General features: G+C 37.8%; 1 protein-coding gene across 10 annotated transcripts in view; it reads right to left on the reverse strand.

The window, feature by feature from the left end:
* Positions 1-4,063: 4,063 nt before the first annotated feature.
* SLC38A6 (solute carrier family 38 member 6) overlaps positions 4,064-18,078 on the reverse strand; it is a 41,369-nt gene continuing 27,354 nt past the window's right edge. For all 10 annotated transcript variants that reach the window (XM_026088622.1, XM_026088621.1, XM_026088620.1 and 7 more), the window contains 8 exons: positions 14,779-14,844; positions 14,525-14,578; positions 12,893-12,972; positions 12,062-12,162; positions 7,070-7,194; positions 6,068-6,212; positions 5,875-5,969; positions 4,064-4,787 (listed from right to left, as the gene is read on the reverse strand). In XM_026088622.1, coding sequence (XP_025944407.1) covers positions 4,707-4,787; positions 5,875-5,969; positions 6,068-6,212; positions 7,070-7,194; positions 12,062-12,162; positions 12,893-12,972; positions 14,525-14,578; positions 14,779-14,844 — 747 coding nt within the window. In that variant the 3' untranslated portion in view covers positions 4,064-4,706. The remainder of the gene's footprint in view (positions 4,788-5,874; positions 5,970-6,067; positions 6,213-7,069; positions 7,195-12,061; positions 12,163-12,892; positions 12,973-14,524; positions 14,579-14,778; positions 14,845-18,078) is intronic.

Consider the following 18,078-nt stretch of genomic DNA (forward strand, 5'->3'; position numbering starts at 1 on the left):
TTGCAATGAAAAGCAAGTATCAAGATGCAAACTGCTTAGAAATAGTCCTATCGGGGAATAAAACACGAGCATTTCCCCACACAAAACAACAGGTTAAGAGCACTTTCCTTTTGCAACACCAGTTTCTGTAATGCTGATTACAAGGGACACTCTCCACACCCAGCTTACCACAGCCGGTCTGAAATTTGAGCAACCTTCAAATGGACAAGGAATGGAAATGGGAGAATAAGAGAAAACAAATCCAAGGCTACCAATTAATTTTCATCTCTCCTACATTGTTCTTCATGTTCACTTGGAGAAAGACAATCTTGTCATGAGAGTTCAGAAATGCTATGGGSGCCTTCATCCATTCCTGTCAAGTCTTCAGAAGAAGGTCTGAAAATGCTAACTACAGATAATAAAGCAGAACCGCTGGAGTTTATAAATCTGGAAATYCAGCAAAAAAAATCTGTGCATAAGAATAAAGAAAAATACGTTTAGCAGCATGTGAGTGAGTAGAGGTCCAAATTTGAGCTTATTTAGCTCAGAGAAACTTGTGTACCATTATAGTGAAACCCTTATACAGACATAATGAACAGAGCAGTAAATAAAATCAGTTAGAAAAACTGAGAGAAACCCTCCTTCCCCACCACCCTTTGTAAAAATAAATTTAAATTTGTGTTTTTTAATAAACATCTATAAAGTTTCCACTAAAAGAAACTTGTCACATCAAAGTTACATTTTAGTTAAGTGAAAACAGAAAGAAGAAAGATTTATAAGTTTTTGCCCCTTTCTAGTGTTAGCCATCCTAGTACCCATGCAGACCCATGCAATGCTTCTATCTTGAGGATTTGTACTGGCCAACAGAAATGGTGCAGCAAAAAACTCCATCCAGGCAAAGACCAATTCTATCTGATCCCATTCAGCCTATTTATTTGGCAGCAGCACAAGTTTTAATATTACTTTTGTTATCACACCCTGGCATTACCAGTAAGGAGACAGAAATACAACATATTTATTCTATGGGAGATTCCAAGGATAAAAATAGTGTTCCTACTGTTGTTGTTTTTCTTCATTGTGGAAAATGCTTATACCTTTTTCTAAATTTGGAAATAGAAGTTCTCTCTCTTTCTCCTCCTTCCCATGTTTTAAGTTACGTATCACATAAACTTCTTAAAAGTAGCAATATTTCTAACTCTTTTTCAGATGTAAGATAACACACATTCTGTAAATCAACGTGCTTCTATCCTTTCTGCACTGCAGCCAAAATATAATAATAGAGGTCCAGCAGAGGTGTGAATTGCTTCCATTCACCCCAACAGAATATTAACTTCATGCACTGGTATCAATCATTTAAAAGTCTAGCTATTAGGTAATACCCAGGGATTAAAAATGATAACGTAGTGATTTCCACAGGATTACAGGAATCAACTGTAAAATTAACACTGTATTTCAGGTATTTTCTCAGTCACATTTTTCAACACAATGCACACAAATCCAACTGTCGGTGTAAGAACAGAGTATTAGCAAAACTTTGCCAACTTTCTGCACCTTTACAAGTAATCTAAGTCTTCAGTGTCAAGGTTTCCTGTTTAGAGCTTAAAATACTTAAATTAACTGTCATGTCATCTTATAAATATTATTCATTCATAAGCTACAAGAGTATGATAAACAAGAAAATTTCCCCCAAAATTCCCAATTCTAATGGACATTCCTCCTAATTTATAAATGTCTGGAGAAAAAAAACAACCCTACAATTCATTCACATGAACGTAAAGTTTCCTATTTTATTAAAAAGAATTTTCTGGTTATCAGGACTTAGAAATGTAGGGAGAACTGCAAGAAATAAGGCAAGAAGGGGAGCCTCAATCATTAATACCCATACAATGCTGAAAAAGTCTTGATCAAAGGTGGCCAGGGACTTCTCTAGAGACATCCCTTACGCACGCACGCGTCCTGCTTCCAGCAGTTGGCTTCAGCAGGTTGAGTGTGAGGTTTACTGAGCAGCGTGAGTTGCTCCAATGGATGCTACTGCTCAAAAAGGCAGCCCCACTCCCTCTCCCTSACTTTTCTCATCCCCTGAGTTGAATCCGTTCATTTTGTTGGCAGATAACCTGTCGCATCTCCTTGGCCACACTGGTTTCTGTCAGTTAAACGTACTGACCTGCAGCCGCTGCCAGTGCCACAACAGCAGTTGTGAACTTCTGGCAGGAGTGGACATGCTCTTTTTGGTAGCGACAAACTATTAGATTGGTTCATCTTGTGTCAGGAAACCCCAGCTAGAAACTTCACGCCAAATAACTGCAGTCTTTTCCAGGATAGAGCAAACCGATTCCTGCAGAATGGGCTTTCTAACGCAACCTTGGGGTAGCTTCTAGGCCTCACCACACAAGTCTACTTTTACATTAAACTCGTAAGTAGCAGAAWATTCCCAAGGCATACAGGAATCCGGAAGTGGTACACAGCCACGCACCAATACCTCCTGGGTGCCTTCAGGCCATCTATCAAAAGTGAAAAGCATCTTATGGATCCTGAGAGAGTTGAGCGAGCCAGGAATCCTGGTTCACCAGCTCATAAATAGAGATGGTTATCTCAACTCTGGTTATTTTCTGTTCTTTCCTATTACACAGCTGAGGATCACGCACGTTCAGTTTGCTTTATGTTAAAGCTGGCACATAAATCAGCCTTTTACAAATCCATGTGGAAATAAAATAAAATGGAATGATGTGGCTTCTCGGGAGAGTGGCATCACTCAATGCCCCTTGCAGGCCACCAGCAAAGGCAGCCAGAGTGTTTTATCAAGGCAGCTTGCTTAGCAGTCACGTCTTTCCAAGTTGCAATCAATTTTCAGGTTGCTCCACAACCATCAATAGTGGAGAAGCTGAGCTACCTTCTACCATGACAACATTAAAAAAAACCACCAMCAMCAACAAAAAAACCTGAATTAATCAAATGCTGTCTCTCCCATCCCATTAGAAAATATGACYGTTTATGCAGGAGAACAAGTTTTAGGGAAACATAGCTATGATTCTGATGTAGCTTTATTTCTGATTTTCAGTTTGGGGCTCCAATTTTATATTGGAGCTTAATTGCACAGACCTGCTGCTAAGAAGCTAGAAATGCCAGGCTCTAGGGTATCTCCCCCATCTCAAATGATAAAATATAGATCAACATATTAACAAAACTCTTTCAACAAGATTGTCTAGCAATAGTCAACTACTTTACTACTTGTGTACCATATGGAAGTGAAAATTTATTTAAGTGTAGCTTAATAGCTGCTTTGTATTACATAAATGTATTACTTTGCTATGTTTCACTTGTGTCTTACTCTACTTCTCAGATATAAAAGTGCTAAGCCAAATTAAAAGAAATATCGCATCTGGAAATAATGAAGAACTTTCCCACTCTCTAAATCTTGCCATTTGAGTCTGAGGTCTAATTTCTTAATTTTACACAAGACATTACTGTGGAGGCCTAACTTCCTTAGGGCATAAAATCCCTGAAGAGATTAGGCTATTTCCATTTTAAAGACATTAGATCCCATCTGAAAGTAACAAAATTTTAAAAAGCTTACCATGACATCAGTCACTGCTTTTATTCTACTAATATGAGGAACTTTTGTGGTGGGCACCCAATATCATATTTAACAGAGCCCAGTTGGTGTTGAAAATTGCATTCACGTTTCATTTAGGCAGAAAAAGGACTGTAAAGGGGTACATGAAAGTTTAGAGAGCTGGGGTAAGATTAGGGTTCCATAAACACAAATTTCCTTTGTCGCCAATAGATTCAGAATTTCACCTTTCAAGTCCAAACCTTCTCTGATCACAACAATACATAAAATAAAGGTATGATCTAGTTCAAAGATGAAACACTAGTGGAAATGTGAATGAGAGAGAAAAAGAAAGAAGTCTTTCACTGGGAGGAGTATGGAGGTAAATTCAGTAATATTCAAAACCAGGCATTAACTGAAATATATCTATTTTTAACTGAAAAACAGAAATAGTTCCTAACACTATTAAAATGTAATATGCTAGATGTGGAAAGACACCTGTTTTTTAAAAATGACTCCAATATGATTCAAGTATACTGAGGTATAAAACTTTATTGAAAAAAACATTAACAAACCTTAGAGGAAACCTTCTTATTATCATGATGTGCCCTTTAAACTGGGCTGAGGCAAGCATCTTCTGGATCCATATTAGGATAAAATCATCTGGAACCAGGAAGTTCTTGTTATGAAATGGCTGAAATTTTAGAACTTATTCTGCTGAAATCAATAAAAGTCTATCATTATTTGGGATAACGTGTGATGTGCATATCATGACTGATATAAAATCTGTCCAATTCATTCTCTTTAAAAGAAAAGAAAATCAGAAGTTATTTCCAGGTTCTATTTGTTGTTCACTCTATGCATTAGAACATTTCTGGATTGCAGAAATTCTGAACAGACCCTTTTTACCTGCCATGATTACATCATTAAAAACTATTATTTTAAAATCACAAAGACTAGTTGTGCAATAACTGAAGAGAATGACTCAAGATTAAACTTGAGTTTAATTGAAGACTCATTAATAATGGAGTAAAAAAAGAGGGTTTTTTTTTCCCCCATGGACAGCTTTGGTCAATTCTTTTTTTCTTTAGGATGTCCAGCATTCACTTCAGCAGTTTTGGTATGTCTCTGTTTTGCTGTCTTTCTCAAGTCCAGTTTAGACAGAGGTGATAGGCTTTCATTGATTAATCCAATTGAAAATTATTAGAATTAAACTGAGAAGACCAACACAAATGCCAAAAACAACCAATGCACATGCCTGTGAAGAAAAAAAAACAGAAGTTAATGTTTTACTGAAGAAAGCCACAAGTCACATTTCCAAGGCTTATGACTCTGAAAATGAAAAAACCTGAAGAAACAGGTTTAAGCAGTGTCTTTTAAAATAATCTTTTACATTTTAAACTACTCAGTCTTCAAACAAGCTGTTTTCTCTAATACTAACTGAAAATTACATTTAGAAAGATATCTGCTGAGAGTAAAATTAAACTAAGCCTGCTCTAGGAAGGTTTCACTGAAAACTTTCCAYGTTATTTGGTTACAATGGATTACAACGGATTCTTAATATTTTTAATAGCCAGATGATAATAAAGAAATCACAGCTTAAGAGAGAGCAGATTGTTGATTTGTAACAAGGCCCAAAATCTGCTGGAACTAGTTAAGAATTTAAATTCTGAGAGAGCATCGTTATTAGATTTTCTTTCAGATTCCTTATTTTGTCAATACAACAGTAGTCCTAAGAACCATAAGAATGGCAAAAGGTCTACGTATAATCACTTTGCCGGCATTTTAGCCACTGTCATAAGCTTGCTCTGCTGAGCAGTGGTTAAAATGCCAAAAAATGCCCAAAAAGCACAGATACAGTGCAAAAAGCAGGCTGCTGCACAAATTCCCACTAAAATTTAACCTGCTATTCCAACAGGGAAACCGTAAAGGAAAAAAAATATATTTTTGAGAAGGCTTACTTAGAAAACAAGCATAAACACAGTTTCACTCAAATACAGTTTGGCCTTGTCCCCATTGCCCAAGCAAACGACATCAGAGCAATGCATGAAAACTAAGGAGAAACTGGATTAAGTCATGAACATCTGAAAACTATAATGAAAAGCATGTATTCAGACCAACAGTCCAGCATACAGACACATTGCTAGTCAAAAGTGTCTTGTAAGAAAGGAGTTTTAGAAAGACCAGAGCTAACGTGAAGGTTAGAAGAAAACGCTCACATATTTTGTGAAATGCAATGGAAAGAGGAACTTTGCCCCATGCATTATATGCTCTAAAGTATATTAAAATGCAACTAATTAAAACTGATTTTTAATATAATTAGCACATGGGAAAAAATAGCATACCCCAAGTTTCTGTGGTGATAATAAGTCCTCTCTGCTAAGTTTAAGATAAAACAGTCCAGGATAAACAAAAAGCAAACACGTTGATGTGGTCGAACCTTTGAAAAAATAGAAAGATTTCACTTGGAGCAAGTCTGAAGTATATTACTTTATCATTATATTAAATTTCTGGAAGTTTAAGAAAAAAACACCTTACCAACTACTCCAAATACATTTTTGATGTCAGGCACATACATTGCAAACAAAACAACAATTGTATTCAKTGTCAAAGTGACAAGGATATGGCAAATCCACGACACAGGAAGATGAGAGAAAAACACCATCAGCACAGCTTTCCTTGCCTATAAAACATGATGAAAAACATTGCATTGGTAAATATATATATGTACATATATTTTAATCTTATTTCAATTTCATAAATTTAAGAAAAACTATACCATTCAACATGTGAAAGTATATTTTAAATTTAGTAATAGTAAAACTAAGTTCTGTCCTTCTGTAGCACGGAGTTGACTTACATATTAAAGCAGTATTTCTCATGTGGTCATTAGTCTAAAGGAACAGTTCCTATTTTCCAGGGACAAGGAGAGGTTTGGGGATAATGCTTTGTCTCTTTTGACTGTGCTTGTTAGCAAATGTCAGCATACTGCCAACCAGTATATAACTTATAAATACATAGCTTTGCATCCACAAGCTTTTTTTTTCCTTCTTTTTTGTCATTACTGAATGAATTCTCTCAGATCTACCATGGTATTGATAAGCTAAAGTAGAATTTTGATGGTGAAATAGGTCAATATATGTTTTCAATTTAATTATAAATTGAGTTTTCAAGTGTGTGTGTGTGTGTGTGTGTGTGTGTCTGCGTGCATGTAGAAATGAAAATCCAAGTCAGCAAAACTCAATTTAAGAGGGAAAAAAAATCAAACTAAATAAACTTTAGATGTTCTGAATTCCCTAAATTAAAAACAATGCTGTGGGTTAGTTTTAATCTGAAATCTGTCTCAAAAGCACAAATTAGCTTAGTGGTTAGTTGTTATTCTGGAGCTTTCATGGAACATATGCAAATACGTGGTCTTTGATCAATCACTTGACAAGTGAATAAGATACACAAGACTAGATGTGACTCAAATATTGCAGTCTGCAAAGCATTAGTGTTACCATTGCTTATGCCAACTTCAAAATGTTTAGGAGTACTTACTGGGAAATGGATTAGAGGGACTGTCAAAATCACAGCAAATAGTATGGCAATCTTAACAGTCATGATTACGGTATCATGTGGCAGGTACCTGCTGTAACCTTGCAGTAATTCAGAGTCCACTTTGTCTGAAAATCAAAAAAACGAATTGCTTTGTTAATCATTTGAGAACTAAGAATAAAATAATTAGCTACACATATTAAACTTGCATTAAAATTGATCATTCTGCTTGTGACTAATGCAGAGTGGGAGGGAGCGCACATAAGCATCACGCTGGCAGAACTGGTATATCAGTTCTACCTGCTACGTAACCTAGAGAAAACTGAAAAAACTTCAAGAAGCAAACCCCAGCCTTTGTTGAAGCCAAAGCTATCAAGAGAGAAGATACAAATATGGAGGAAAGGGGATTAGAGAGAAAGATATTCCAAGCTTATAGAGGTATCCTATAAAACTTATCCAATCCACTAGTAAGGTAGTGTTATGTTAAATCTTACCTGAACTTCACCATGTTAGCTAGGCTTTAAAAAAAAGAAGACAACTTTTAGTAGCCTGAAAGGATCAAGAAAGAATGGAGGTAAATTCTAGAAAACTCTTGAAAATGTCTCAGAAAGAACTAAAGAAAATATACAGATATTAGTACCCACAAGCCTCAAACTTTTCTACAGGAGTAGTTTAATAGTTAGATAACAAAAAGTAGTATTCACAGATTAGAAGGTGCATCTGGTGGAAGCCTGGACTACTAGATTTATTGATATTTGGCAAAAGGCTTAAAATTTCTAGCCACTTTAAAAAATCAGAGGATGATGAGGAAAGCTTTAATGGTTTGCAGGATAATATTTTAAGAGCCCTGAACAACTGAAACTGAACATTCACATAAACAACATTTAAGGTAATTTATTTTAGATAAACTTCATCTCAAAAGTACTGGTTCCATTTTATTAGGTCAAAGAACAAAGAAAATGTATCTGGACCATTTAAGTTTTCCATCAGAATTTTTCCAACTGCAACAGGTCAGCAATATTGTAACTTACAGATTTACTTATCTAGGCTCAAAAAACCTGCACGTAGCCTGCCAGAATTCAATTGGGAGACTTGTCCCTGCTAGGATTTGGTTTGGAGCAGGTGCTGGACAAGCCTGCTGACGAATAAAGTTTAGGGAGAAAAAAAATTCTTCAGCAGTGTGAAACATAAATTGTATCATTTTTGCTCAGTCTGCTATCTTGCTGAATAAAGAGCGAAGGATACATGACGTCAAGCCAAGGAAACAGTGCTGTAAAACTGGTTCTGTGCAACTGAAAGAGACACYACCAGATTCTCTTTGTTCAACTAAAACCAGAAACAAGCTGACTTTGCTAAATTATCTGCATTTCCTTCATTTCCATAAACATTAAGTGATATACAAGGTGAAATTTCATGATTTTGGAGAAAAGCTGCAATTCTAATTGAAAAGAAGAAATCCTCAAAACTATGCTAGTTTATGTGCTATTACTGGCTACATTTTCCAGTACATTGCTGGATGGATAATATGGAGAAAGATAATTAGCATCGGTCATGCTTCTAAAAGGTATGTCTTATTAAAAAAACTACTGACACCTGAAGACTGTCAATTTGAATTCTTGTGTCACCCAGAGTATACCAGAGGAGAGCATCAGCCACACACCCAACCCGGCCAAACACTTTCAAATGAGAGCGCTGCTTTCTTCAGCAATGAGTCTTCTGTGCTCTCCACCACACGCATATTTAGCTTTGCAAAATTGATTCTGTTGTAGAATTACTACATTATATATATCAYGGGATACACCTTCGTGATAAGAGCTACTTTTGTAAGATTCAAGGCAAAAGTGGGGCAAAAGGTGATGTATCAGCACTTGCACTGTTCACCTTTGTTTCTTTGACTTCTGCCTTTTTAACATGAAAAGTTTCACTGCTACGTTGACAGCAAAACCCAGAGCCCTGAAAGGGATCTGCTGCACCATGCTGTTTGGGGCTTCAGAGTGCATCAAAATCCAATTGTTATATGAAGTTTTAAATTCACAGAAAACAGCATAAAAACTTTTGAACTGCAGAAAGAGGAAATGTCTTCTTTCAAAGAAGGAACCCTTTTTTTGTTTTCAATTTAAAATAAAATGTTTTACATTTTCTTGGACTGGTGTTTTAGAACAGGGAACAGATTCTCTCTATTTAAAGAAATAACAAAACAAGCAAGCAAAAAGTGAAAAGGGGAGTAGAAGCTTGCAAGGGGGAAAAAAAGCCCTCGCAAACATCCACTGTTGGTTCATGTATTTTAGGCTCTTGGGTCTAAACACTACTAAAAGAAATGCTTGCTGAATCCCAGTAATGTTCCCAGTGAAAAAGGTGAAAGGACTGCAGTCAAGACAAGGCCTTGCCCCCCAAAAATTATGACAGTGAAGGTAACAGGAATAGGAATGGTTTCTAGCTTTTTTTTTTTTTTTTTTTTTTTTTTTTTTTTGAGATCTCATCTGGAGACAGATGTTACCCTGGACTGCATTTTGAATCTATCACAGTGGCAGTCAAAATCATATTTTCCTACAAACCATGTAGAAACAATCGGGGAACACCAACACCAGCCCCAGCAACAGCAGTCTCTATGCTGGAAAACTTGGTCAAGGTAGACCAGGCTGCACTGCACCATTTAAAGATACGCCTTTAAAACCTGCCTGCTCTGTCATTAACAGATGCAGCTGGCTAGCAAATAGAAAGCATTGGACTACACTGTAATTAAAAAAGCCTGGAGGAATGAAATCTTTCTGACTTCGCTACTGATATCAAGAGCAACTGTGCACCAGCAGCAAAGGTATCGCATTAGGGATTTCAAGACTCTCCAGATAATTTTTCAAAAGAAAAGGAACACTTTCAGACAGTTATGGTCAGACATATTTGGGAGAGGAGATGCCAAGTCCCTTAGAAATCTGTAATTATTAGCTGCTGAAAGCCTATATTCTTGGTGCTTTGTCAGACACTATCCCAATCCAGCAACATAAAACACTCTGAAAAGTAGAGACAGATCCTAATCAGAACACTTTTCTCTTACTGTTTTATTGTCTCTTCTAAGAAATTTTAATCATTCTAATCAACACAGGCTAGCATATGGTCATCTCAAAAGAAGGATGAGTTTCCAGGTGTTAGAAGAATCCTCACAGATGACTGTGATGCATTTATGTGACAGCATCTGTATACTATCACTCCAGAAGATAGTTAAGATCACCAAGTGGAGGCAATTCAATTTGACAACGCATTCTACGCAAGCAAAACATACCATAGCACAAATATAAAGCAGGATACACAGAGCCAAAYGACATTTCTTAGAAAAGGCATCACTGTGACATTACATGACAGGATACTGAAAATACTGTCAAACTGCTAAACATTCAGAAGATCACAACACAGCTGCTAGCTATGTTACATAAGATAACTAAAAYTGATGTATGAAATAGACACTCACCTACTTCTGGCAATGTTATGATGGACCTTTAAAAAAAAAGCCACTACGTAGGTAAGAATTCTGGAATCTTTCTGAATATTTGGCAAATGCAAGAATAGCAGACAGTCATCTATGTTTAAACTCAACTAAAAAACTGCACCCAAAAGCATTCAAGAGTTCAGCCACAGAGTCATTAAACTGGTACTGAAACACACGGCCATGTAAGCTCTATAGCAAATGTAATTGAAAGGAGTCTGTAGTATTTGGTAGGGTAAGTTTCATATGTATAAACTTAAAGACAGAAACTCTACTTTTCTGTTTGGTAAGTAAAAAGGTATATTTACTGAATCAAACACTATCACTACTACATCTCCCAGAAACTACCTCTTCAAAAAACCGTGCTCCTTGGTTCAGCACATACATTGAACAGACGTTACCTCTGGCTCTGGCATTGCACGCACCACAAATTATTGAGGACTGCAAGCGTGCCAGAAAGCCCAACGCCAAGCTGACACTGCTCTGTTCTTCCCCAGGCTTTTGTCACTGGCCTCCACTGCAGTCAAGGCACAAAGCTACATGCACTCTTTGCCCAATTCAGCTGTTCTAATTTTCTAATGTTCCTTATCTTTTTTTCCTCTTGAGTCCTCTGGTTTGCCTTCGTCTAAGAAATCGTCACTTTGTCCAAACCATTAAAGTGAAGCTTTCCTAAATTGGATGATTCATGGCACTTTTTTTTCTCCATTTCCAGCAGAGTGTTGAAATAGCTAGTGTTCTGGAAAATTTGTAAAAATCCCCCACCCCCCAAGACGCCCTACATGAGTCGCATCCAAGCTATTTTGGACAAGGACGAGCATGACTGCAAAACTGAGGTCTCCCTGATCTTAGGGCTGGCTTGCTGCAGGTCAAATTCCTCACAGCAGAGGCCTCAGTGCCAGTTACAGCTCATAAATGGACTGGGGGTATCACAGGGTCAATAAGCATGCCGGATTTTGGTAATAGAGGTACAGCCTTAGAACAGGGGTTTAAAACTTGTTGGACCAGCAAATGACCATCAGATCTCAAATCCGCTAACAGACCCATCCAAATGTGTACGCAAGTTTTAAGTGAAAATATTATACATTCTAAAATATAGTGGCAGTCAGTAGACTACTTGCATAGTCTTACAGAACATCAATAGACCATCAGCTACAGTTTAGGGGCCAGTATCTTGCCTGTGTATGCCTTTAGGCATAAACCCTGCAAAGTTTCCTATTTTACACATTGAGAAGTCAATGAGGCTATAATACTTTGCAAAGTTAGGTATATTCTTGTCTTCACAGGACCAAGAGTCAAGAGGATCCAAGTATATCAGTGCCTAAACAAGCCTGAAGTACCCCAGATATTTTATAACTGCATATGGATGTCTGTCAGAAGTGAATTATTTAGGATTTYGGTGAAATAAAAAAAGTCTTGGAAGCAAAAAGACTTATTACAAATACTGTCCTGTGCAGGATGCATCAAATATCATTTATTATTAACTTGCATTCTAAAGAATACTCTAAGAATATACTTACCATAAAAAGTCAGGTAACCAAACAAAGCAGATATAAAGTAAATTAGGAAACTCAGACCAATTCCTGTGACAGTTACATTCTGCATTCTACTTTTGGATGGACTAAAATGTAAAAAAAAAAAAAAAAAAAAAAAAAAAAGTGTTGTTTAATCTATGCTGTGGAACATTGAACACTGCAACCTATGGTGTAAAAAAACAAACAAAAAACAAACAAACAAAAAAAAACCCCAGCAGCTTGTCTTTTTATAAGAAAGCATCCTCTCAATTTATGGCTGCGAAGCATTTGTTGAGGTCTGCTCTGTCAGTAACATCTAGCTTTTTTAAAAGTATTTTTAATCTGGTAATTAAAATATATTTTTCATGCACACTACTAACATTATCCCCATCTGGTAGGGAATTTAGACATACCAAGGTGATTTGTTATTTTTTAAATCAAAAATTTGATTTACGCAGRATGATACATATTCAGAGCCAGGAACAGAATGTGGTCAAAAAGCACCGAATCTGACCTGGCCAAATGCAGATTCAGTTACAGCAATAAAAATTAACTAGCAACTACCTTAGCAAACAACCTTTTTTCTCCAGATGGCCAGGACAATGTACTGACAGTGATGATGGGATCATATTTACTACTTTCCTCTCCTGTAAGAGAGGAAAAGCAAGTACTGACACAGACTAAAACTATACATATCCCAAAAATATGAAGGCTACTTTGTGCGCACTGTTTGATGGCACTGAGTTGAAAATAAAAATTATTCAAGGGTAATTTAGGGAAAATGTAGCAGAAACATTATCATTATATTTTAATATTGCATGTGTTTCCATACATTACCTTTGGAGCTCACAGTAAATGGGYAAGACTGAGGTATGGCAGAGAAAAGAGAAGGCCATAGTTGGTATTGCATAAGCACTCTAAAATAGARGAAAAACATCTTTCATGCTATTTGTTATTACAGATGGTTAGAAAATTATCTGGATGAATTCAGAATTCAGTTCAATGCCTTGGAAGTCAGTGGAAATCTTTTCATGTTAATGCTTCGAGATGCATATCTATAATGCAGAATGGCACCACTGATTCGTTCCACAAAACTGTACCTTTTCAACTAATATCTCCTCACATGGTGGTCATAGCTTAATACGTCATGATCAGTAGAGGTCGTGATGTCTATGAGCTAACAACTGAAAGACTCTTCTTAGCTATATTGAGGCTGAGCACCTAAGTAAAAAAAGGCAGATTTGCCCCAGAGTCAGTAGGTCATTCACAGAATTTTCTAAGGTAATAAAAATCTAATATCCATAGCTTTCTGTCAAATTACTGATTCCCTCACCCTGACTTCACTATTTTTGTATCATTTCTTCAAAAATTTGGATATAGCAGCCAGAAAACATAACATGCTTTGGCATCTAAAGTTTTAAGATAGTTACATAATTAAAGCTGTAACCACTCAATTAGTGGTTTATTATTCCAAAAACTTGTACTGGAAGAGATGAATCATCTACCGTAGCTTATTTCAATTCCCAAGTAGGAATAAGCTAAACTATAACAAATATTTTTGAACTGACATAATCAGGGCCAGTAAAATTATGCCACTTTCAATTGATTAAGCTAAAATGGCAAAACATAGTATAGATGAGTCCCAAGATTCTGCAAAGCACTAAAGGTCAGACAAAAGGCTGTAATCTCACAGTAGATGTTTCCGGTCGAAGCAAAACTTCTCCTTTGATCTACCAGTTAACAGTTGCCTTATGTTTGCATTGTCCAAGATTTCTTTTCTTTTTTTKGGGGGGGAGGGGGTCAGATTTTGTATTCTTTCAGACAAATGCAACTGTGTCCCTCTCAAATTCCAATATGCTCCAGGCCTATCCCAATTTATTCTTCCCTTTATCCCTTCCTTTTCACCCCACAGAGACTACCGAGTTCTACACGATACTTCCTTTCCTACACGCCTTGATGAGCGGTGACAGGATTTAAATGTCACGTTAATTATCAGACACCAGATCTGGCATCCGGTGCAATGCACAAGATTGCATTTGGCCTGAAGAATTAGCTTCAGGTGAGAAAAAAAACTAAGGTTAGGCCCAGACGGTTTCAGGAAAGCTGTTCTGCCTTGGAAGGAATGGACAGCGTGCACACAATCAAGTAGCACTGACCTCCAGCTGAGGACATATAAAGCTGGCTCCTAGCAGTCACCCGACTGCACCCTGAGGCTGACCACCACAGCATCTGTTAWACTTAACACTGGTCATATCTGCAAATCGTTTTCATAAACGCTAACTGTGACAACTGACCTTCATATAAAAAAAGAAAGCGTGAGACTGGATAACAATCGGCAACAGGTATAGGAAATGCTTCAGTAGCCTATAATTAGTTTTATGGAAGAATAGCCTACCCTGGGTAAGGTTTAAACCCCAGTTCTTTAAGAACAGCCCCCTTAGTTAGCCTATTGTCAATAGAGAATATTACCTCTTTTGAAAGATGAAAGAGCTTTGCTTTACACTCCCCAGTAGAATTTGAAATCTGTAAAACATATATACAAAAAAAGGACATAATGAAAGAATGACCACAAACCACAGACCTGAAACTTTATAGTTTCTAGATAATAAAATCGCAATGATTGAGAAGGAATTTAAATTACAAGTAATTCTGAAAGTGTTAATCTAGAAAGCATTATAGGTATTAATAAAATTAGAAGAGCTTCAAAACAGCGTGTACTTTACCTGTAAGTTCTCTATTGCACTGTTTAGAGGTAGAGGACAAGGGATGGACCATTTTTTAATTATAATCTGTAAAGACAACATACTTAATTTATAAATGATATCCTAAAAATGAGGTTAATTTAGATACACACATAGCTAATATATGAGACTTGGTATACAAAGCAGGGAGCTATACCCACCGTAAACTAATTTGCTTGCCTGCTAGACAGCTAGGCCACAGGAAGGAGGACTKGCCAGAAAAACTGGCCGGTGCCATTCCATACAGCTGCTCGCCACGCACAGCTGGCAGCCTTATGGCTCGCCTAGGCGGAGGTGGTGTACTGAAATGAGGTCTGACATGAACTGTAAGGCAACCAGCACTCTGCACCCACTCTCCCTGTGCTTTTTCCGTGCTAACTGCCTCCCATACAGAATAGCTGCTCTGTGTTAGCTATCCCAGGCTCTTTCCTAAGTAGACAAGCCCTTAACAGAGATAGAGCAGAGCCTAGGGCTAATCTTAAAAGGCAGAAACATATGGTTTGGACTAGAAAGCAGAGGAAAAACAATAAATGCAATTATTGTCCCAGAATGTCACTGGGGCTTTATCTACACCCTGCTGGTTTAGGGACCGCCAAGAAACAGGGCTGAAAATCAAAGGGAAATTAAAATAAGAAAGGTTACCGCCTCTTTCAAGAGTCCAGTTTAAAATGATAGCTGCATTGCTCTCCTTACCCTAATTAATTTCCTATTGTAGTTGCCTGGCTTTTTAGAGGTTATAATACTTTTGAAGCCTGGAGCAAATAATTAAAAACTTAATTAAAGACTCCRATTCATGAGAAGAATAACATGGAAGAGGGCTCTTCTTCTGTCTCAAGGAATCTACTGTTTGCTTTCTGCCAAGTGGCGTTTCCCAGAGAATAAAGATTAGATGCTCCCTCTTGTCACCAGTGCCAAGAGAAGCAAACAAATGCTACCTCCAGACAAAATATGGGGAAAGAAAACAGAGGGTATGTGGCAATAATACATGTCTTAAATTCCAGGACTTAGAAAAACAACTCACAACAACTCAAGGTACAGAACTTGGAAGCAGCTTGCTCAAAGGTGGTCTGCRACCCCTGTGAAAAATGATTATCAATGGAAATGGGAGTCTTCCAGCCACATTTCTGACACTAAATTGGCATTACTTTATATCGGGAGATCTGTTCTTATCTGGTCACTGCTTGGCTAAACTGCCTCCCTCTGTGCAATGTAAATTGCAACCTTATCTAAGCAAGGGTATAAGAGGGGAGATGAAGATCCCAGTAGTACAGCAAGAAGCTCAACCGAAAAGCAAGCAGCGAGCAAGAACACAGGGTATGAGAGGGGAGACCAGAGAAGCCAGAACGGCAGACTGTGGAAGACTATGAGCAGCAAGAGAGAGGGATAAACGGTGTTCTAGGATGGTGGTTCTCAAAAAAATCCAAAAAGTACAAAAGCAAGGAGAAAAAAGTGTCCCCTCTGGAAGGCTCAGAATGTACCAAATGTGGAAAAATGCGAGAAATCCCAGAAAAAAAAAATCCATTTGGCTTTGTTGTCCTTTCCCACAAATTACATCCTCTCCAGCCGCCATGTGAAAAGTGTAACGTTAATAGCAAGCCAAAGGGAGAGGAAGGCAAGGACGAAACACTGAAACCTGATTTGGGCCTGCAGGCGTGCATACGACTCCGCCACATGGCCACCTCTGCTTCACCTCTTCCCTTCCCACTGTGCAGCGTGTGGCATCTACGAGCCGAGACACAGATGCAAACTGTTGCTGCTCTGGCACCACAACCGTGGATACACGGCTGTGCTATCTCCTCCCAGGGAGCCTAAGCTTGTTAGTTAGCTGAAGACATCTACGAGGCCGAGCTACAAGGCAAAGTGTTTTTTCTAGGAGACCTCTGTGTATGCAAAAGGCAACGAGATAGGAAATCTAAAGGAGAACCTTTGGAGGCTTCGTGGGAGCTCTGGTTACGGTTGGAAGAGGCTTCCTAAGCAATGAAAAGGYGCATGAAGCTAAAGCCTAGGTTTTGGGGAAAGTAAACTGTGCTTGGGATTTGCAGGCGGAGGGATAAGAGTTTCCTGCAAGCTAAAGAGTGAAGGCATATGTATGCATAAACAATGCTGAGAGGGGGCCAAGGAAACATGAACCTAAAAATCTGAAGAACATTTGTTTAAAATGAAATTAATACAGATTCTGAAAAAAAAAGTAAAGAAAACAAAAGAAGACAAAAGAAAAAGCACTAGATGTATTTAAAATCTGTACTTTTATTTGCCTACCTGCTTAATTATTCAAATCTGTTTGGGTTCCTGATTGTACTYGACAGTGTATTTGTAATGAGCTCACCAACAGGAAGAGGCTTTTAAATCGGCAATAGCCAAGTTAGCTAAGCAGTCATGCAGACAGCATAGACAATCTTCCTCCAAAACTTTAAACCCATTTCGTATAAACATTGTCTTTTGAGTATAACAAACATTTGGTTTTAAGCAGGAAAAACAAAACAAAACAAAACTCAAACATAAATTCTAATGTATATAAGGGTATATTAAACCCACACCAAAAACACTGCTAAAAAATAACGCCAGAGGTCTCAAAATGTTCTAGCATTCCCACTGAGGTTGCTTTCTCATATCCTGCAGTGGGAAAACAGGCACCCCTTGCTGTCTAGCAGTACCGACAGCCCTCAGCTAGGAGGGGCTCTCTATGCTTAACATCACTCATTACATACGGCCAGCTCCCAATCTGCATCAGAACATTCTGTTCTTGGAGCCTAAACAAAAGATTTAGAAAAATACTGCCAGGAATCATTAACACCCATGTTGAACAAGCTACCAATAGGGATGTTCCCACAAAAAAATCTGTCTTTACTCTTCACCAATATTCAATATAGCAAGAGGGGAGATAAAAAAAAAAAAAAAAAAAGGGCAACAAACCCATTTAATTTCTCTTCGTATAGGATTCAGGTCAGGGAAAAGCAATCAGAAACAAAAGGAAGTGCTTCAGGACCTCACGGAATCTGGCTTTGAATTAGTAGTTACATATATACGTACATGTTTTCTCCTGCATCTTAGTGTTTTCGTTTTTTTTCCAAGTGAAGACAATAACCGATATCTTAATTCCACAGGAAAAGACACCGAAGTACAGACAGGAGCTATGTGACCCGTCAGGGTCCCTCAGCAGGGCGCAGAGAGAACAAAGCGTCTCCTCTCGACTCTGTGCGCGGTGCACCCACTGGACCATACTGACCAAGACATATGCTGTCTATTGTACTTCTCTTTTCTGCAGGCAGTACTAAAATTGTG

This window comes from Apteryx rowi, unplaced genomic scaffold, assembly GCF_003343035.1.
Source record: "Apteryx rowi isolate R43461 unplaced genomic scaffold, aptRow1 scaffold_78, whole genome shotgun sequence".
In the NCBI taxonomy this organism is placed as follows: Eukaryota; Metazoa; Chordata; class Aves; order Apterygiformes; family Apterygidae; genus Apteryx; species Apteryx rowi.